Genomic DNA, 22,442 nt, shown 5'->3' on the forward strand with positions numbered 1-22,442 from the left:
AAAGAGAAAAACACAGAAAAAGAAACCCAAAACAATGCAAAGGCCCCCCCCCCCACGAACCAAAAATAGGCATAACATATCCACCGCAGTCCCCAATCGCCCATCCTGACCCTCAGTCTGTGTCCAGCTTCTCGGCCTGAATAAAGGCCCACGCCTCCTCCGAAGACTCAAAATAATGGTGCCGGTCCTTGTAGGTAACCCACAGTCGCGCCGGCTGCAACATGCCAAACTTCACCCCCTTCCTGTGCAGCACCACCTTCGCTCGATTGTACCCGGCCCTCCTCTTCGCCACCTCCGCACTCCAGTCCTGATATATCCGAACCTCCGCGTTCTCCCACCTGCTGCTCCTCTCCTTCTTGGCCCACCGGAGCACACTCCCGATGGAACCGCACCAGCACCGCCCGCGGAGGCTCGTTAGCCTTGGGCCTCCTCGCCAGCACTCTATGGGCCCCTTCCAGCTCCAGGGGCCCCTGGAAGGACCCCACTCCCATCAGCGAGTTTAACATGGTGACCACATAGGCCCCCATGTCCAGACCCTCCGGGAAGCCCAGAATCCGCAGATTCTTCCGCCTCGACCGATTCTCCATCTCCTCGAACCGCTCCTGCTGTTTCTTGTGGAGCGCCTCATGCGCCTCCACCTTTACCGCCAGGACTAAGATCTCGTCCTCATTGTCAGAGATCTTTTGTTGAGCCTCTCGGATCGCCACCCCCTGGGCCGTCTGTGTCTCCAGCAGCTTATCAATAGAAGCCTTCATCGGCTCTAGCAGGTCCGTTTTAATCTCTGAGGCAGCGCTGGATACCCTCCTGTTGCTCCTCCGCCCACTGCCTCCAAGCTGCCTGGTCTCCGCCCGCCGCCATTTTGTCCTTCTTCCCTTCCTTCTTCTGGTCCACCACCACCTTTTTGGTCACCCCGCTCCTAGTTAAAGCCATATACTGACGGGCAGCTATTATTAACTCCTTCCCACACCGGGAAACGTCGAAAAGGTGCCCTTGGGGGCCCTGAAAAGAGCCCAAAAGTCTCGAGAGGGAATCCTTTTGGCAGTGTTCACTTCACCAATCTGCCCCAAAATGTCTGTGGAAACTCCTGAAAAAGGTCTAAGAGTCCGTTCCAGACGGGAGCTGCCGAATGCGCGACCTACTCCATGGCCGCCACCGGAAGCCTCGTCCCCGCTTCTTCAGTGGCCAAAGTGAGATCTTTTCACAGTTGTTCCCTCTGCTGTTAGAATTCACTTTTGATGAAGGCCCTCAGGTCAGTTTGCAGCTTTAAGCTTGCCCTTCCCCCCCCTGCATGCTGGAAGAGGCCCTGTTTATCCTGTTGCAGCCAAATCTTTTACTGTTTCTGCTGGGTCTGGTAGCCAAAAGACATAACATTCCTGGGGGACACTGTCAGAGGAATGTTGCAGTCTTCTTGCCACACCGGGAAATGTCAAACAAATGCCGTGGGGGCCCAGTAAAAGAGCCCAAAAGTCCGTTCCAAGCGGGAGCTACCGAATATGCAACCTAGCTCTGCATAGCCGCACCCGGAAGTCTCCATATGCCTTCTTAACCACCTAACTGACTGGTCTGCTACCTTCAGCACGGGTAGCACAAGTGGATAGCACTGTCTGTGCAGAGTCTGCACGTTCTCCCCGTGTCTGTGTCGGTTTCCTCCGGGTGCTCCGGTTTCCTCCCACAGTCCAAAGATGTGCAGGATAGGTGGATTGGCCATGATAAATTGTCCTTAATGACCAAAAGGGTTGGGGGGGGGGGTTGTTTGGGTTGCGGGGATGGGTGGAGGCGAGGGCTTAAGTGGGTCGGTGCAGACTCGATGGGCAGGGTGGCCTCCTTCTGCACTGTATGCTCTATGTTCAGGGATCTGTGGACATGCACTCCAAGTCACTCACTTCCTCTGCACCTCCTCCCATTTATTGTGTATTCCTTTTCCTTCTTTAACCTCCCCAAATGCATCAAAGAATAAAGAACATTCCAGCACAGGAACAGGCCCTTCGGCCCACCAAGACTCCGTCGATCCAGATTCCTTATTTAGACCTACTACTTATTGCCCAAACAATCTTATCCCTCCATTCCCTGCCTGTTCAGATATCTATCAAGATACATCTTAAACGTTGCTATCATGCCGCCTCCACCACTTTCACGAGCAACGCATTCCAGGCATCCACCACCTTCTGCGTGAAAAACTTTCACCGCACATGTCCCCAAAATTTCACCCCGTTCACCTTGAACATGTGCTCTCTTGTAATTGAGTCTTCCCCCCTGGAAAAAGCTTCTATTCACCCTGTCTGTAACTCTCGTAATTTGGTAGACCTCAATCAGGTCTCCCCCCAGCCTCCATCTTTCCAACGAAAATAATCTGAGTTTATCCAATTTCTCCTCATAGCTAACACCCTCCAGACCAAGCAACATCCTGGTAAACCTTCTTTGCACTCTCTCCAAAGCATCCATGTCCTTCTGGTAGTGTGAAGACCATAATAGTACGCAATCTTCCAAATGTGGGCCAAATAAAGTTTTATACAACTGTAACATAACCTGTCAATTCTTGTACTCATTGGCCCAACCAATGAAGGCAAGCATACCATATGCCTTCTTGACCACCTTTTCCAGCTGCATTGCCACTTTCATGGAATTATGGACCTGAACGCCCAGATTCCTCTGTATATCAATGCTCCTTAGGGTTCTGCCATTTACTGTATAATGCATCACATCGCATTTGTCTGGATTGAACTCCACCTGCCATTTCTCTGCCCAACTCTCCAATCTATCTATATTCTGCTGTATTCTCTGACAGTTCTCTTCACTATCTGCAGCTCCACCTACGAGTGTCATCTGCAAACTTGCGTATCAGACCATCTACATTTTCCTCCAGATCATTTATATACATTAGAAATAACAGTGGTCCCTGCACTGGTCCCTGTGGAACACCACCTGTTACAGATCTCCATTCTGATAAACTCTCAGTCTCTTGTTGCCAAGCTAGTTCTTTATCCATCTAGCTAGCACAACCCGAATCCCATGCGATGACTTTTATCTTTTTTACCAGTCTGCCACAAGGACCTTGTCAAACGCCTTACTAAAGTCCATGTAGACGACTTCCACAGCCTTTTCCCTCATCAATTAATTACATCATCTCCTCAAAAAACTCTATCAAGTTGGTAAGACATGACCTTCCCCGCACAAAACCATGCTGCCTATCACTAACAAGTCCAATCGCTTCTAAATGTGAATAAATCCTATCCCTCAGTATCTTCTCCAACAGCTTCCCCACCACTGACGTCAGGCTCACTGGCCTATAATTACCTGGATTATCCCTGCTTCCCTTCTTAAACAAAGGGGCAACATTGGCTATTCTCCAGTCCTCTGGAACCTTGCCTCTGGTCAAAGATGATGCAAAGATATCTGTTAAGGTTCCAGCTATTTCCTCTCTGGCCTCCCACAGTAACCTGGGATACATCCCATCCAGCCCAGGGGACTGGTCTATCTTAATGCATTTTAAGATATCCAACACTTCCTCCTTCATTACGCTGACATGTCCTAGAGTATTCACACACCCACCTCTAACCTCAACATCCGTTATGTCCCTCTCCTTGGTGAATACCGATGCAAAGTACTCATTAAGGATCTCACCCACTTTGTCCTTGAGTGGACCTTCTCTTTCCCTAGCTACTCTATTGCTTCTTTTAAATAAAAACGGTCTTGGGATTTTCCTTGACCCTGCTTGCCAATGACAACTGCGATATGTTCCCCAACAAGTAATGCAATTCCCCACCCCTTCCTGCCACGCCCGGTCTCGTCTAAAACATTGATATCCTGGATTGTTAAACTGCCAATCCTGCCCCTCCTTTAACCATGTCTCCGTAATAGTAATACTCTCATAATTACCCACATTAATCCGTCTTACCTGTTATACTTCTTGCGTTGAAGCAAACGCACTCCATACCCACTGGGACCAGTGAATTCCCTCTGCCTGCTCTCCCTCTTTGCTATATTTGTCTTAGTCTCAAGCTGTTCCCCAATCTCTACACTTGCTGGCCTACTGCTCCGGTTCCCACCCCCCCACCATACTAGTTTAAATCCTCCCGAACCACATTAGCAAACCTCCCAGCCAGAATATTGTTGCCCCTCTAGTTTCAGTGCAACCCATCCTGCTGGTATAGGTCCCACCTTCCCTGGAAAACATCCCAATGATCCACATATTTGAAGCATTCCCCCATACACCAGCTCTTTAGCCACGTGTTCAACTTTAGAATCTCTGTTCCTAGCTTCATTAGCACGTGGCACAGGGAGTAATCCCAACATGACTACTATAGAGGTCCTGCTTTTTAGCTTACTACCCAACTCCCTGTAATGTCTTTGCAGGACCTTGCTGCTCTTTCTGCCTATGTAATTTGTACCAATGTGGACTATGACATCTGCCTGTTTGCTCTCCCGTTTCTGGATGTCCTATACCCACTCAGACATCCATTACATTGGCACCAGGGGGACAACAGTCCACCTTGGAATCTCTTTTGTGACCACAGAAGTGCCCTCTGTGTCCCTGACTATCGAATCCCCAATTAGTATTGCTCCATTATGCTTTTGCGCCCCAGCTATATACCTAAATCGGATTCTCACCACCCTTAAGATGAAATCACAAACTGAGTGTACATCTGAATTTCAAATAAGAGTCAAGATAATAATCTTTATTATTATCACAAGTAGGCTTACATTAACACTGCAATGAAGTTACTGTGAAAATCCGAGTCGCTACACTGACGCCTGCTCGGGTACACCGAGGGAGAATTCAGACTGTCCAATTCACCTAATAAGCAAGTCTTTCGGGACTGGTGGGAGGAAATCGGAGCACCAGGAGGAAACCCACGCAGACACCGGGGGGGGAGGGGGGGGTGTAGACTCCGCACAGACATTGACCTAAACTGAGAATTGAACCCGGGTCCCTGGTGCTGTGAAGCAACAGTGGTAACCACTGTGCTTCCGTGCTGCCCATATTAGAGCCTAAATCTTCCAGGTGCGCACTTCACAGCAAGCAACTTCAACCACGTTTGACATATATTGAGAAATTATGTGTAGTGTCCTTGATTTCACCACTCACAAAAGGTATCGCCATATCTCAAAATACTGGAACAGGATTCACACATTTCACAGCTGGTGTATCAGCTTTACTTTTAAGGTAGCCAATCTGAATCTGATGTAGGAGCCTCTGATATTTAGAGAAGCTTACCTCAGCAACACTAAGGACACAAAAGACTGATGGATGTTCTGGGTCAATGCCTTCGAGCCTCATGCCCAATTTAAATCCATTACGACTCTGAGGAAACAGCTGATACTGTAGAGAAAATAAACATGGCATAAGATGATATTATATCATTCACTACAACCAACAGTCGAGCTAAACTGAATCTTGATCCCAGATTGTTCCTGGAGTCAAACTCCAACTCAGCAGTCAACTCAAATTGAGGCAAAGTACTAACTCTCTTAAAATCTAGCAACATGGTTTCAATAGTTAGACAAAGAATATACAAGACTTTGAAAAATATTCAACATAACCATTCTGCACAGAATGCTGCTTGGCTAAAGAAAAGTGCTTTTGGAGTTGGGTGAAAACAGGGAGTTAGGTGAAACCAGGAGAAGGCAAAGATAAAAAGACTGAGTGCTGAACTCAGTCTCAGTCCAGGCAGGAGCAGAGCTCAGCGGAGCTTCATAAACATCAAGGTCGAATTCCTGCTCTTATTCACCTCGAAGTCAGTGTCACAGTGAAGCAGTTGTGATTTTATGTTTCTTTTTGGAAGAAGTGATTTACTGAGAAACAACACAAATAAGTGAAAGTCAGGGTCATTATAATAACGTAATATAAGTAAACAAAGTATGGTAAGGGAAGTAAATTTAGCGTAAAGGGAGATAAATTAATAGCATCCTTTTTTAAACAAAGAATTGAGTAAATAAGGGGCTTAAGGATAGTCATGGCCGGAGAGCTTGCTCATCCTGTGCTATTGGCAAATCACGGAAGTTTCAGTTGCCCCTGGTGACCACGTGTGCAGGAAGTGTGTCCAACTGCAACTACTGGTAACCGCATTTTGGAGCTGAAACTGATGGTGGATTCACTGCGGAGCATCCGCGATGCTAAGCAAATCGTGAATAGCACGTTCAGTGAGATGGTGACACCACAGGTGAAGATTGAACAGGTAGCAAGGGCATGGATAACCACCAGGCAGAGTAGAAGAACGCAGGTAGTGCAGGAGTTCCCTGTGACCATCCTCCTTTCCAACAGATATACCGTTTTGGATACTGTTGGTGGGAGATGACTGCGTAGGGAAAGCAGTGGCAACCAACTTCAGGGCACATGGGTGGATCTGCTGTACAAGAGGAGAGGAGAAAGAACAGCAGGGCTATAGTGGTAGGGAATTCACTTGTAAGGGGAACAGACAGGTGCTTCTGCCGCTGCAAAAGAGACTCCAGGATGGTATGTTGCCTCCTTGGTGCCAGGGTCAGGGATGTCACTGAATGGCTGCAGGGCATACCGAAAGTTGAAGGTAAACAGACAGCTATCGTTGTACACATCGGTACCAACGATATAGGCAGAAAAGAGGATGCAAGCAGAATTTAGGGAGCTAGGAAATAGATTAAAGAACAGGACCCAGAAGGTCGTAACCTCTGGACTATGTCCGGAAATGGGACCGATATCCTTGCAAAGTGGTTTGCTGTTGGGGAGGGTTTAAACTAATTTCACAAGGGGGTGAGATCCTGAGAGAATGGTTATTTGTGAGAGATGCACAGCCAAAGTTAGAAGAGACATCAAGTGAGTCAGAAAGGCAATTAATTTCTAGACCAGTTAATTCTGAATGGAGTTTGGCAAGATTGGATGGTATTTATTTTAATAAGGAGTCTGATGAACAAGGCAGATGAGTTGAGGGCACAAATTAAAACATGGATGTATGATGTCTGGCTGTCACTGATACATGGTTGAGAGAGGGGCAGGATTGGTAGCTCAATATTCCAGGATACAAGATCTTCAGGCGAGACAAGGAAGGAGGTAAAAGAGGAGGGTATGTCGCATTTTGATCAGGGAATCAATTTTACACCAGTGAGGACCACATCTTAGAAGGTTCTTCAAATTAAGTCATCTGGGTAGAACTTAAAAACCAAAAGGAGTAATCTCATTGTTGGGAATGTTCTATAAGGCCGCCTAGCAGTCCGAGATAATTGAAGAGCAGATATGCAGGCAAATTTCAAAGAAGTGTAAAAGTAATAGGGTGGTGATAGTGGGGGATTTCAACTTCTCCAACATCAACTGGGGTGGTCATAGTGTAAAAGGTTTAGAGGGAGCGGAATTCTTAAAATGCATCCAAGAGAATTTTATAAGCCAGTACGTAGAAGGTCCGACAAGAGAGGAGACATTCCTGGACTTAATTTTAGGTAACAAAGCTGGGCAAGTGGTTGAAGCATCATTGGGGGAGCATTTTGCAGACAGCGATCATTACTCCATTAGATTCAAGACTGATATGGAAAAGGACAAGGATGGGCCTGAAATCAAACTTTCAAACTGGGGGAAAGCCGATTTTAATAAGATCAGCTTTGACCAGGATAGACTGGGAGCAGACACTTAATAATCTTTATTGTCACAGGTAGGCTTACATTAATACTGCAATGAAATTACTGTGAAAAAAGCCCCAAGTCGCCACATTCCGGCACCTGGGCGGGTACACGGAGGGAGAATTCAGAATGTCCAAATTACCTAACAGCACGTCTTCCAGGACTTGTGGGAGGAAACCGGAGCACCCGGAGGAAACCCACGCAGACACAGGGAGAACATGCAGACACCACAGACAGTGACCCAAAACGAACCCGGGACCCTGGCACTGTGAAGCAACAGTGCTAACCACTGTGCTACCATGCCACCCACACCCATTACCTTTTAGGTAAATCTGTGATAGAACAGTGGGACGCATTCATGAACGAAATAGGGAGAGTACATGTTCTAATCAAGAAAAGGGGTGGGACCAACAAATCCAATGAACCTTGGATATCGAGGGATATACAGCATTGGATAAGGAGAAAATGGGAGATTTATGACAGATCTCAAGGGTTCAAAAGAGCAGAAGCCCTAGAGGCGCATAGAATATGCAAGGAACTTAAAAAGGAAATTAGAAGAGAAAAAAGTGGACATGAAAGGATATTGGCAGGTAAAATAAAAGAAAATCCAAAATTGTTTTACAACTACATTAAAGACAACAGGGATGGGGAAGGGCTCATTAAGGACCACAGTGATCATTTGTGTGTGGAGCCAGAGGATGTAAGTCAGGCTTTAAATGAATACTTTGTGTTGGTGTTCACTAGTGAGTGCATAGAAATCAGGGAGCAGGACTGTGATAAAACTTTAAAAATTAACTTTCAGAGAGGAGATTCTGAGTGATCTGGCAGGCTTAAAAGTAGACAAATCTCCAGGGCCAGATGAAATGTATCCCAGGCTGTTGAGTGAGGCAAGGGAGGAAATAGCAAGGGGGCTGACAATTTTCAATTCCTCTCTGGCAACAGGAAAGGTGCTGGAGGACTTGAGGATAGCCAATGTGGTATAATTATTGAAGAAGGGAGGAAGGGATAAACCAGGAAACTACAGTCCAGTCAGTCTAACCTCAGTGGTGGGGAAACTATTGGAAGCGATTATGAGAGACAGAATTAATCTTCATTTGAGGAGGCAGGGATTAATCACAGTCAGCATGGTTTTGTTAAAGGGAGGTCATGTCTGACCAACTTGATTTAATTTTTGAAAGAGGTGACCAGGTGAACAGATGAGAGAAATGCATTTGACATAGTCTACTTGGGGCCTCAGCAAAGCTTTTGATAAGGTCCCGCATGGGAGAATGATAGCGAAGGTAAGAGCCTATGAGATCCAAGGAAATTTGCCAACTTGGACTGAGAATTGGCTGAGGGGCAGAAAGCCGAGGCTGATGGTCGAAGGATGTTTTTCTTTTTATAAATTTAGAGTACCCACTCTTTTTTTCCCAATTAAGGGACAATTTACTGTACACTGGGAGAATGTGCAAACACTACACGGACAATGACCCGGGTCCTTGGCGCCATGAGGCAGCAATGCTAACTACCTTGCCGCCCTCCAAGGGATTTTTTTTTGATTGGAAGCCTGCGTCCAGTGGGATCACGCAGATATCAGTTTTGGGGCCCCTACTGTTGTGGTTTAGATAAATGATTCAGACATTAATGTCGACAGGTTGATCAGTAAGTTTGTGGATGAAATAAAAATTGGTGGGGTGACAACAGTGAGCAGGATATAGTCGGGCTGATCAGTGGCAAATGGAATTTAATCCGGATAGGTGTAAGGTGATGCATTTGGGTAGGACAAACAGGGCAAGCAAATACATGATAAAACGGCAGGATTCTTGGAAGCACCAAGGATCAGAGGGACATTAGTGTGCATGCACACTGGTCCCTCAAGACAGAAGGGCAGGTAGGTACAGTGATTAATGAGACATAGGGTATACTTGCCTTTGTTAGTCAAGACATAGAGTTTAAGAGCAGGCATGTTATGCTAGAACTGTATAAAAAGTTGGTTAGGCCACAGCAAGAGTATTGTGTGCAGTTCTGGAATCCACATTACAGGACGGGTGTGATAGCACTGGAAAGGGTGCAGAGAAGATTTACCAGGATGTTGCTTGGACTGGAGAGTTTTCGCTACGAAGAGAGATTGGATAGAGAACAGTTGTTTTCCTTGGAGCAGAGGAAACTGAGGGGGGACATGATTGAGATGTATAAAATTATGACTATAGAAAGGGCTGACAGGAAGAACGTTTTCCCCTTGGTGGAGGGATCAATGACCAGGGGGCATAGATTTAAGGTAAGGGGCAGGAGTTTTAGTGGGAGTGAGAGGGAAACTTTTTCAACAAGAGGGTGTTGGGAGTCTGGAACTCACTGCCTAAAAGGGTGGTGGAGGCAGAGACCCTCATAGAATTTAATACACATTTAGATGTGCACTTGCGATGCCAAAGCATACAAGGCCAAGTGCTGTAAAATGGGATTAGAATATTTAGGTGGTTGTTTTTGACCGGTGCAGACGTGATGGACCGAAAGGGTGTTTTCTGTGCTGTAGACCTCTATGACAAGCAGCTGTTATAAAAGTTCTTAATCAAACATAAACCTCTTTGAATAGCTTGAGTGGTGCAGCTTGCATTTTCTCTTCTTCCAGATAAGAAGCCCAGTTCCAGGTTTTCTTCTTGCCAGGAATAGCCAGGGCTATATTGATTTTAAAAAAAAAAAAAAAGAGAATTGCTAACTTCCAATTCTGAAACATTTACCAACTGAACCCTAGCACTTACTCAGAATTTATTAAAGAAACAATTGTAAGTTACAAAAGCTAGTGTCAAAATACACATAGTTCTACTAAGTAACTAAATAGTCCTATTACTGAGCTATGCAAATACCCACTTCTACTTAAATTACACTATCGATGGTGTAACATTTTAAAAAAAATATAAATTTAGAGTACTCAATTCAATTTTTCCAATTAAGGGGCAATTTAGCATGGCTAATCCACCTAGCCTGCACATCTTTGATGTTGTAGGAGCGAAACCCACACAAACGCAGGGAGAATGTACAAACTCCACACGGACAGTGACCCAGAGCTGGGATTGAACCTGGGACCTCGGCGCCATGAGGCAGCAGGGCTAACCCATTGCGCCAGCGTGCTGCCCTCCATAACATATTGTAATGAATGGAAAAGCTGACACACTCAGTCTTATTTGCTGCCTTTCCCAGTTGCTCAAATCAAAGCTCTCCTGGTTGGTGGTTTGTTATAAAACTGCATTAAATGCTGTTTACTTCCTCAACGTTTCTGGTCAACCATACCAAGAACCATTCAGGTGAGCTGTTCTTGGGTTTCTCTCAATGTCACTCTTAATAATCCTTCCAACCTTTAAATGATGTGCAATATGTGCCTTGGCTTCCAACATTTCACCAAATGAGCCTTAATTTCCAGAAGCAGTAAAAAATAAAGGATTTCCAGCAAGATCAACTGATATAAAGCATTCCACATCACAGTTTGATTGCAGTAATATATACCTGGAAAAACTCGGTGGGCTGAATGGCCTACCTCTGTGAAGCGTCTGATTCTGCAAAGCTTTTATCAGTATTGCTCAATTTTAAAACTCTCATTGCTGTTTTTAAATCCCTCCATTGGCTCCTTCTTCCCTATCTCCGAAATCTCCTCCTGCCCCATAACACTCCGCAATATCTATGATCCTCTAAATCTGAAATTTTATAACTGCCTCCCAGTTCTGGATTCACCCACAAGAGGAAACATCCTGTCCACATGCACCTTGTCAAGAGCATTCAGGGCTTCAATTAAGTCACCCCTTACTCTTCTAAACTCCAGCGGAAACAAGACCAATACGTTTAACCTTTCCTCCTAAGACAGCCCACTCATTCTAAGTACCAATCTCGTATGTCCGTATTCCTTCAAATCTACCTCTTTAAGCAGTTGGTCAGCTGCCCTAACATTGCCTTAAGTGGCTCAATGTCCTATATTGTTTTATAATGCCTCTGTGAAACACCTTAGGGTGTTTCATGACAGGAAAGGTGTGAAATACATACAAGTTGGGTCAATAAACAGTTTATTATTTAAAATGAGGAACCTACAGCTTCAAAAAGTAGCCAATATTAATTAACATACCTTGTTTTAATAGTTTTGGACCTCTCCGGCCTCGGAGATGAGGATCCTGAGCTATTTTGGTCTTTACTTTGAATTCTTCCAGTGCTTCCTATGAACATTAGAAAACTTCAGTTTGGATGACAAAAATAATGTATTTCATTACCAAAGGTTATACCAAAATGAATTTCCCCAATTTTTTCTGTGCTGAAAAGTTAATAATCTGATCTCAGTCCTGTGGAAGGTTTTTTTTTTGCTCAATTACCTTCCATTTCTTCCTCCATTGGATAGCTTATACCACACAGATGGTAATGTTTTTGAACCCAGTTACAGCATAGAATTATAGAAAAGTTACAGCACAGAAGGAGGCCATTCGGTTCATCTTGTCCATGCCAGCTAGAGTACACCCAGGTGCCCTTTCTAACCCCACCTTCCTGCACCCAGTCCATAGCCCTGTAGTTTAGAACACTTGGTGTGCAGGTCCAGGTACCTTTTAAAAGAGTTTAGGGTCTCTGCCTCCATCACCAACTCGGACAGTGAATTCCAGACACCCACTACCCTCTGCATAAAAAGGTTCTTCCTCATGTCCCCTCTACACCTTCTGCCTCTTCTCTTGAATCTATGTGCCCTGGTTCTAGAATTCTCCACCAAGGGACGCAATTTTATCCTGTCCACTCTATCTCTTCCCCTCATACTTTTGTACACCTCAATTAAGTCATCCCTCAGCCTTCTTTGTTCCAAGGAAAATAACCCCAATATATTTAATCTCATACATAATAACTACAACACAGAAAGTGATAACAAAATGAACTGGTTGGGCCAGGTTATTTATCCTCTAAGTGAGAGCGTAGTTCTAGCCATATTTCCCTCCCCCATTCCCTTCATCCACAAAGAAAAAGTATTAAATTTTCCTTTATCTCCAAAAGAAATGGAGCACAAAATGACTCTTAAAAAGTGATGGCTACTGATAAGTTTTTAAAACAATTATCTTCTTGGATAGCCTTTTGGACTAAGGTTGTCAATGCAGTTATCTTCAGCTGCTGTCTTACAGGTTTGGTTACATCTTTAAACCAGCTTTGTACTAATTTGATACTACTCCTGGCAGTCATTAATCAATTGTTAATGTTCATATCATCCATGCATACAGGGATAATGAAAATTATACACAGAAATAGTTTTAAGTTTTATAGTATAGTACTCGAAGAACAGTACAGCACAGGAACAGGCCCTTCGGCCCTCCAAGTGTGTGCTGATCATGATGCCTGTCTAAACTAAAGCAGTCTAAACTTCCGGGGTCTGTATCCCTCTACTCCCATCCTTTTCATGTATTCGTCAAAATGCCTCTTAAACTGTTGTGCAATTTTCATTATTGTTGTAATGCCACTCAGCATCTTCTCCAATTCCATACTTTTTCTTCTTACATCTACCTCGTGTTTTGAAGCATCGGGGAGCTGACCTACTCCAGGGCTTTGTTCATGCCCTTATGCACCTAGCAACCAGGATGTGTATGAAAGTGGCTAGGGGTGAACGCCCAGGGCAGCACAGTGGCACAGTGGTTAGCACTGCTGCCCCACGGCACTGAGGACCCAGGTTCAATCCCAGCCCCAGGTCAGTGTGTGTGTGGAGTTCGCATATTCTCCCTGTGTTTGCGTGGATCACACCCCCACAACCCAAAGGTATGCCGGATAGATGAATTGGCCACACTAAATTGCCCCTTAATTGGAAAAGAAATTGAGTACTCTAAATTTTTTTTTAAGTGATCAGCCAAACAAATTTCCCTCCTTTGCCACTCCCTCCAATGTACAATAAATTTGGAAATGGACAATATAGCACAATAACTGTGTTATTAGTAAACCTTTCTATTCTACCAGGAAGGCATCCAAGATTCCAAAATTTAAATATTTGTTCCTCCTTCCCTGAAGGAGTCAACTCTTGCCAGAATAAGCTCAAAGGGCATCAACAGGGCACCACAGCGCTGTCTCCAAGTAAGCCACAATTTCTTTTTTATAAATTCACTCTTCAGGATGTGGGTGTTGCTGGCAATGTCCTAAGGTGGAGGTGAGCTACCTTCTTAAACAGCTGCAGTCTGAGTGGTGAAAATGTACCCACAATACTGGTCGGTAGGAAGTTCCAAGGTTTTGGAAATGAAAAAATAGTGAGATCTGTCCACATCAGATGATGCAAGATTTGGAGGGGTTCTTACAGTTTCCCCATGCACTTGCTGTCCTTATCCACCTCAGTGATGGAAGCTGCAGTTTTGAAGCCACTGCTGAAGTTGTTTTGGGGAGTTGTCAGTACACATGTAGCCACACTACTGATAATGAAGGCAGTGGATGGAATGCCAACAAAGTCAACTACTGCTTTTGTGCTGAATAGCATTGAGCCATGAATGTTATTGAACAAGCACCTATCTAGTTAAGTAAAGAGTACCCATTGTGTTCCTGACTTGTGAATTCATAGATAAGCCGAGACAACTAAGTGTTGATAGGCTTTTTTCATAGAATCGTAAAAACACAGGCTTTGACTCATCAAATAAATGCTGGTTTTTTTTGACTATCAATCCAATTAGATCCATTCCTCTGCCCATTCCCCATACCCCTGCATTTTATATTATTTTTCAAGTATTTCTCCAATTTCCACTTGATGGCTATATTAAATCTATACCATCAACCCATCAGGTTACACCCCCCAAATCTTAACCATTTCTTGTGTAAAAATGTTTTTCCTCTTATTAACTTTGACTCTTTTGCCCATCATCTGTACCCTCTAGTTATTGACCATTCAGCCACTGGAAACTGTTAATCTTTATTCACTTTATCTATACACTTCCTGATTTTAAGCACCTCTATCGAATCTCCTTTTAGTCTTCTCCACTCCACGGAGAAAAACACTGGCTTCTCCATTCTGCCCATGTGTTTGCAATCTTGGAAACATTCTAGCAAATCTCTTGAGACAGACGTCAGCTGTACTGGTAGCACAGATTCTCACCTTAAGTCAGAAAGTTATGGATTCAAGTTCCACTCCAGGACTTGAGCATTAAAAAAATTGCTGAGAAGGTAGATGGTTAACGCCTCATCTGAAGGCTGGCACTGCAGTGCAGACGGAGAGAAAGTTGTACCTTGAAAGTGCCATCTTTCAGATGAGGCGTTAACCATCTACCTTCTCAGGTGGATGCAAAAGATCCCATGGTCCTATTTCAAAGAAGAGTTATCCTCAGTATCTTGGCCAATATTTAGCCCTCAACCAACATCACAAAAACAGATGACGTGGTCTGCTGTTTGTGGAGGCTTGCTGTACGCAAATGTTTCCCACATTACAACAGCGACTACACTTCAAAAGTACTTCAATGGCTCTATATAAATGCAAGTCTTTATTTTAAATATATTTTATTAAAGTTTTCAAACACAATTTTTCCCCTTACAAATCAACAAAAATGGTAACGTGATAACTGATATATAACATTGTTTAAATAATATAGTAAACTAACAAATAACACAAAGTAATGCTCCCCCCACCTCCTCTCCCCATCTAGAACACAAACAATTTACATACCCGCCCCCCCCCCCCCCCGGGCTGCTGCTGCTGGCTATCTATCTTCCCCCTAACGTTCCGCTAGATAGTCGAGGAACGGTTGCCACCGCCTGGTGAACCCTTGAGCCGATCCTCTCAGCGCAAACTTCATCCGCTCCAGTTTTATGAACCCCACCATATCGTTTATCCAGGCCTCCATGCCGGGGGGTTTCGCTTCCTTCCACATGAGTAAAATCCTACGCCGGGCTACTAGGGACGCAAAGGCTAGAATATCGGCCTCTTTCGCCTCCTGCACTCCCGACTCATCCGCTAACCCAAATACAGCTAACCCCCAGCTTGGCTTGACCCGGACCTTCACCACCTTCGAGATCATTCCAGTCACTCCCCTCCAATACCCCTCTAGTGCCGGACACGACCAAAAGATGTGTGTGGTTCGCCAGGCTTCCCCCGCACCTCCCGCACTTGTCCTCCGCTCCGAAGAACCTGTTCAACCTCGCTCCCGTTAGGTGTGCTCTATGCAGCACCTTAAATTGGATCAGGCTAAGCCTGGCACACGAGGAAGAGGACTTTACCCTACTTAGGGCATCAGCCCACAAACCCTCCGCAATCTCCTCCCCGAGCTCTTCTTCCCATTTTCCCTTCAGTTCGTCCACCAGCTCCTCCCCCTCATCTCTCATCTCCCGGTATATCTCGGACACTTTGCCCTCCCCGACCCACCCCCCCGAAAGCACCCTGTCCTGGATCCCTTGTGTCGGGAGCAGCGGAAATTCCCTCACCAGTTGTCTCGTGAACGCTCTCACCTGCATATACCTAAAGATATTTCCCAGGGCAGCTCATACTTTTCCTCTAGCGCTCCCAAGCTCGCAAACGTCCCATCTATAAATAAGTCTCCCACTCTCCTGATTCCTGCCCGGTGCCAGCTCTGGAATCCTCCGTCCAGCCTCCCTGGGGCAAACCTATGTTTGTTCCTGATCGGGGACCACACCGAGGCTCCCAGCACACCCCTCTGTCGCCTCCTTTGCCCCCAGATATTTAATGTTGCCTCCACCACTGGGTTCGTGGTAAACTTTTTCGGGGAGAGCGGTAATGGCGCCGTCACCAGCGCTTTTAAGCTCGTTCCTTTGCAGGACATCATCGCCAACCTTTTCCACGCCGCTCCCTCTCCCTCTATCATCCATTTACGGATCATCGCCACGTTGGCGGCCCAATAGTAGTCGCCCAAATTCGGCAACGCCAGTCCCCCTCTGTCTCTGCTATGTTGTAGGAACCCCCTCCTTACCCTCGGGGCCTTCTCTGCCCACACGAAGCTCCTATCTATTTTTGTGAAAAAGGCCTTAGTGATCAGTATAGGGAGACATTGGAACACAAATAGGAACCTCGGGAGGACCATCATCTTAATCGCCTGCACGCTGCCCACCAGTGACAGCGGCTGCATGTCCCACCTTTTGAAATCCTCTTCCATTTGTTCCACCAGCCGAGTCAGATTTAGTCTGTGTAAGGTTCCACAGCTCCTGGCTATCTGAATCCCCAGGTATCGGAAGTTTCTTTCCACTCTCCTTAGCGGCAGGCCATCTATCCCTCTACTCTGGTCCCCAGGGTGTATCACGAAAAGCTCACTCTTTCCCATGTTAAGCCTATATCCCGAGAAATCTCCAAACTCCCTCAATATCTGCATGACCTGTCACCCCCCCCCCACTGGATCCGTCACATACAGCAGTAGGTCATCCGCGTAGAGTGACACTCGGTGTTCCTCTCCCCCTCTAACCACCCCTCTCCATTTCTTGGAGTCTCTCAGCGCTATGGCCAGTGGTTCAATTGCCAGCGCGAACAGTAATGGGGACAGCGGGCATCCCCGTCTTGTTCCCGTGTAGTCGAAAATACTCCGACCTTTGCCGATTTGTGACTACACTTGCCGTTGGGGCCCCATAGAGGAGTTTAACCCAGCTGACAAACCCCTCCCCGAACCAGAACCTCCTCAGCACCTCCCATAGATACTCCCACTCTACCCTATCAAATGCCTTCTCTGCATCCATTGCCGCCACTATCTCTGCCTCCCCCTCTGCTGGGGGCATCATTATCACCCCCAATAGCCGTCGCACGTTGACATTCAATTGTCTCCCCTTTACGAACCATGTCTGGTCTTCGTGCACCACCCCCGGGACACAATCCTCTATCCTCGTTGCCAGCACCTTTGCCAGCAACTTGGCGTCCACATTTAGGAGTGAGATAGGCCTATAGGACCCGCATTGCAGCGGGTCTTTATCTCGCTTCAAGATTAGTGATATCGTCGCCTCCGACATTGTCGGGGTAGGGCCCCCCCTTCTCTGGCCTCGTTAAAGGTTCTTACCAGCAACGGGGCCAACAAGTCCACATATTTTCTATAGAATTCCACCGGGAACCCATCTGGTCCCGGGGCCTTCCCTGCCTGCATGTTCCCCAGCCCTTTGGTCACCTCGTCCACCCCAATTGGCGCCCCCAGGCCCTCCACCTCCTGCTCCTCCACCTTCGGGAACCTTAGTTGGTCCAGAAACTGCTGTATCCCCTCTTTTCCCTCCGGGGGTTGGGACCTATATAACCTCTCGTAAAAGGTCTTAAACACCTCGTTTATCTTCCCTGCTCTCCGCACCGTGGCTCCCGTTTCATCCCTAACTCCCCCTATCTCCCTCGCCGCGGTTCTCTTTCGAAGCTGGTGGGCCAACAGGCGACTCGCCTTTTCCCCATATTCATATCTCATCCCCTGTGCCTTCCTCCACTGTGCCTCTGCCCTCCCTGTGGTCAGCAGGTCGAACTCCGTCTGGAGTCGTCGCCTCTCCCTGTATAGTCCTTCATCTGGGGCCTCCGCATATTTTTTATCTACCCTCAAGAATCTCCCCCAGTAATCTTACCCTTTCTTTGGCCTCTGTTTTCCCCTTGTGAGCCCTGATGGAGATCAACTCTCCCCTGACCACCGCCTTCAGTGCTTCCCATACTACTCCCACTCGGACCTCCCCATCGTCGTTGGCCTCCAGGTACCTTCGATACATCTCCGCACCCTTCCGCAGACTCCCTCATCCGCCAATAATCCCACATCCAGTCGCCAGAGTGGGCGCTGTTCCCTCTCCTCTCCTAGTTCCAGATCCACCACTGTGGGGCATGGTCTAAAACAGCTATGGCTGAGTACTCAGTTCCTTCCACCCTCGAAGTTACTTCCCAAAACGAAGAAATCTATCCGGGAGTATACCTTATGGACATGGGAGAAAAAGGAGAACTCTTTGGCCAGCAGCCTAACAAATCGCCACGGATCCACTCCCCCCATTTGGTCCATAAACCCCCGAAGCACCTTGGCCGCTGCCGGCCTTCTTCCGGTCCTAGATCTAGATCTATCTAACCCTGGGTCCAGCACGGTGTTGAAGTCCCCCCCCCCCCATTACCAGGTTTCCTACCTCCAGGTCCGGGATACGTCCCAGCATCCGCTTCATAAATCCGGCATCATCCCAATTCGGGGCATATACATTAACCAACACAACCTCCATTCCCTGCAGTCTGCCACTCACCATCACATATCTGCCATCGCTGTCCGCTACAATGTACCTAGCCTCGAACGACACCCGTTTCCCCACCAATATGGCCATCCCTCTATTCTTTGCTTCCAGCCCTGAGTGGAACACCTGTCCCACCCATCCTTTCCTTAACTTAACCTGGTCCGCCACCTTCAGGTGCGTCTCTTGGAGCATGGCCACGTCTGCCTTCAGTCCTTTTAAGTGCGCGAACATTCGGGCCCTCTTAATCGGCCCATTTAGGCCTCTCACGTTCCACGTGATCAGCCAGACTGGAGGGCTGCTCGCCCCCCGCCCCTGTCAACTAGCCATCACCCTCTCTGGGCCAATCCCACGTCCCGGTTCCGCGCACCCACCTGTCCCCAGGCGGCGCATTCCCGCCCCGACCACCTTTTCTTTTACCAGTTCCCTTTCGATCTCCGCAGCAGCAACCCAGTTATCACCCCCCTCCCCTCCCCCAGCTAGACCCCCATCTAGCATGGTTACTCCCCCCATATTGCTTCCGAAAGTCAGCTGACTTCAACTGACCCCGGCTTCTCCCGCTCTCTCTTCGACCCCCCCCCCCCCCGTGTGAGGAACTCCCACCCACCTTGCGCCGATCTTCCAGCCATCATCGTTCTGACGCGGGAACGAGAAAAAGAAACCCCGCGTTCTCTAGAGCTGTCCCGCCCCTCAAGGCGCAGCTCCTTCTGCCGCCCCATTCCCCATCCCCCGCCTGTGTCTCTTCTTCCCCCCCCACCGGCGCCCACATTTCTCAATGTCCCCCCCTCCCCAATTTACATCTCATATATATATTATATATATATATATATCAGCATTGTCGTTTCCCCTCCAACATCAGTCCCTCAGTTCTGATCCAGTTTCTCGTTTTTAATGAAGGTCCATGCTTCTTCCGCCGTTTCGAAATAGTAATGCCTCTCCTGGTGCGTGACCCACAGTCGCGCCGGCTGCAACATCCCGAACTTCACTTTCTTCTTGTGCAGCACCTCCTTGGCTCGATTAAGCTCGCCCTCCTTCTCGCCACCTCCGCACTCCAATCCTGATGCATTCTCCCATCTACTACTTCGTACCTTCTTGGCCCATCTCAGAACCACCTCTGTCATTGAAGCGGTGAAATCGCACGATCATCGCCCTAGGTGGTTCTCCCGCCTTTGGTCTCCTCGCAGGGACCCGATGGGCCCCTTCCACTTCCAAGGGGCCCGAGGGGGCCTCAGCTCCCATTAGCGAGCGTAGCATCGTGCTCACGTGAGCCCCGCCGTCAGCTCCTTCCACTCCCTCGGGGAGACCCAGGATCCGGAGGTTCTTTCTCCGTGATCTGTTTTCTAGGACTTCAGTCCTTTCGGTGCACTTCTTATGCAGTGCCTCGTGCGTCTGCATTTTGACCGCTAGGCCCAGGATCTCGTCCTCGTTGTCAGTCACCTTCTGCTCCACCACACGGAGCTCTATCTCCTGGGCCTTTTGTGTCTCCTTAAGCCCCTCAATTGCTTGTAGCATCGAGGCCAGCACCTCCTTTTTTAGCAGCTCCACACACCGTCTTAAGAATTCATCCTGGTCCGGTCCCCATGTCGCCTGGGCTCCCTCCGCCGCCATCTTGCTCCTTTCTTCCTTCTGCCACTGCCCTCGAGGATTCTTCGAGATCTGGCCGCCGCCGATATTTTTCTTTTTCGCTGGGGGGGGGGGGGCCCTCCCTGTTGCCTCACCCCACACCGGGTTTCGTCCCGAAAAACTCCCCGTTGGGGCTCTTAAAAGAGCCCAAAGGTCCGTTCGAGCTGGAGCCGCCGAAACGTGCGGCTTAGCTGGTCATCGCCGCAACCGAAAGTCCGCAAGTCTTTATTTTAGCACATCATCAAACTGATCAGTAAAATTCGAACAAATCTGAATCCTTTAACTCTATTCTAAAAATATAATTGCTACACATATACATTTGAATTATCAACTACACATTTCCTTTAACCTCCTTTCTATTCCTATTTGACAACTCCTGTTTAAGCATTTTACACCTGCCACCATTGAAGTTGCTGCTACATCATCACTGACAAGGGGGTGCAATTACTGCATGATAATTTTTTTTATAGGTAATTTGTATTGTAAATGTGCAATGTTAAAATTACCTGGTTTGTCTTCACTCCCATGTGAAATGGCACAGCAGGCTAGTTAATTTTATTTTATTCATTGGATATGGGTGTCCCTGGCTGGGCCAGCATGTATTGCCCATCCCTAATTTCCCTCCAACTGAGTGGCTTTGGGCTAATTGAGAGGACATCAAGAGTCAACCACACTGCTGTGGATCTGGAGTCACATATAGGCCAAACCAGTTGAGGACAATTGATTTAATTTCCAAAAGGACATTGGTGAACCAGAAGGCTTTTTACGACAATCGACAATTCATGAGACTTTTAATTCAAATTTCACCATCTGCCATGATGGGATTTGAATTTGAACCAGAGTCCCCAGATCATTGCCCTGGGTCTCTGGCTCATTAGTCTAGTAACAATGCCACTACACCACAACGTCCCATATTTCTAAGAAAAGTGACATTAGGGAACAAACTGGAAGAGGTGACTAATGGGGCTGGTTTAACACAGAGGGCTAAACAGCTGGCTTGTAATGCAGAACAAGGTCAGCAACGCGGGTTCAATTCCCGTACCAGCCTCCCCCAACAGGCGCCGGAATGTGGCGACTAGGGGCTTTTCACAGTAACTTCATTGAAGCCTACTTGTGACATTAAGCGATTATTAGTGTATTATATTATTATTAATCAAAACAGTGATACTAGCCATCAACAAGAGAAGATTCATTCCTCCCTGTGTCTACCTCAGTAACTACTCAGACTTGGTTCCTCCCTTGCAATCTCGCCAGAAAAGCATACTCTTTTAAAAATCAAAATAATGCTGAAGTTAATGATTTATTTAAGTTATTCCAATGCTGAAGACAATCTCTTTAAATAAATAATTAAACTTGAATGACCATAGCTACATAGATTTTGTAATTATTGTATACTACCACCGATTCCTGTAACAAAATGCTGAAGATAGCTAGTGCTTAAAATAAAAAGCTAAAAATGTTAATAGCAACAAGGAATTCAAGAAAACACTGAGCACTTTACCTCGTCTTCATCTGCCTGAAAATCTTCATCTACCCAGTCCAGTAGCAGCTTTCGTTTCTTTCTGAGACGCTTCATGGTGGTACCACTGCCATTTGTCATATCTACGTGAGTAGGCTTATTAGTACTGTGAAAAAGACATTTAAAAACCTTGACGTAACAGTTGATTATTCGCTCTTTAAAGTAGCATTGTTCTTTATGGTGAAGTTTGAGGGGGATTCATTATTGTATTGCCATCAGTGCATGTAACTGCCAGCAAAACATCACCACACAAACTATTCACCTGTTAAGTATTACATTTGGTCCTTACTGCTGCCAGTTCTGATCAGCTAGCTTAGGATCTTGAAACTTTCTGGTTAGAATTTCATTGGTGTGTACCCAACTTAATATTAAACCTCCTTTCAAGTACATTTAATACTCTGCCATTATAAAAAGAAATGTGACTTCCGGGTGCGGCGATGACCAGCTGAGTCGCACGTTTCGGCAGCTCCCTGTGAAACGGACTTTTGGGCTCTTGATAGGAGCCCCAACGGCAATTTTAACGGCTGAAAACACCGTGCGGTAAACCAGAAGGGTGTTCCCCCTGGACACGGATGGAAAAAGGAGAGGAAAGTGGCCGGATTGC

General features: G+C 46.7%; 1 protein-coding gene across 10 annotated transcripts in view; it reads right to left on the minus strand.

Moving 5' to 3' along the window:
• Positions 1-22,442, minus strand: part of LOC140412798 (lethal(3)malignant brain tumor-like protein 4) — a 181,739-nt gene that overhangs the window by 123,968 nt on the left and 35,329 nt on the right. For all 10 annotated transcript variants that reach the window (XR_011942050.1, XM_072500854.1, XM_072500856.1 and 7 more), the window contains 4 exons: positions 21,821-21,944; positions 11,672-11,759; positions 10,142-10,236; positions 5,216-5,320 (listed from right to left, as the gene is read on the minus strand). Coding sequence is in view for 9 of the 10 variants with exons in the window: in XM_072500854.1 (XP_072356955.1) it covers positions 5,216-5,320; positions 10,142-10,236; positions 11,672-11,759; positions 21,821-21,944 (412 nt within the window). In the remaining variant the exon portion in view is untranslated. The remainder of the gene's footprint in view (positions 1-5,215; positions 5,321-10,141; positions 10,237-11,671; positions 11,760-21,820; positions 21,945-22,442) is intronic.

This window comes from Scyliorhinus torazame, chromosome 1 (genome assembly GCF_047496885.1).
Source record: "Scyliorhinus torazame isolate Kashiwa2021f chromosome 1, sScyTor2.1, whole genome shotgun sequence".
Lineage (NCBI taxonomy): Eukaryota > Metazoa > Chordata > Chondrichthyes > Carcharhiniformes > Scyliorhinidae > Scyliorhinus > Scyliorhinus torazame.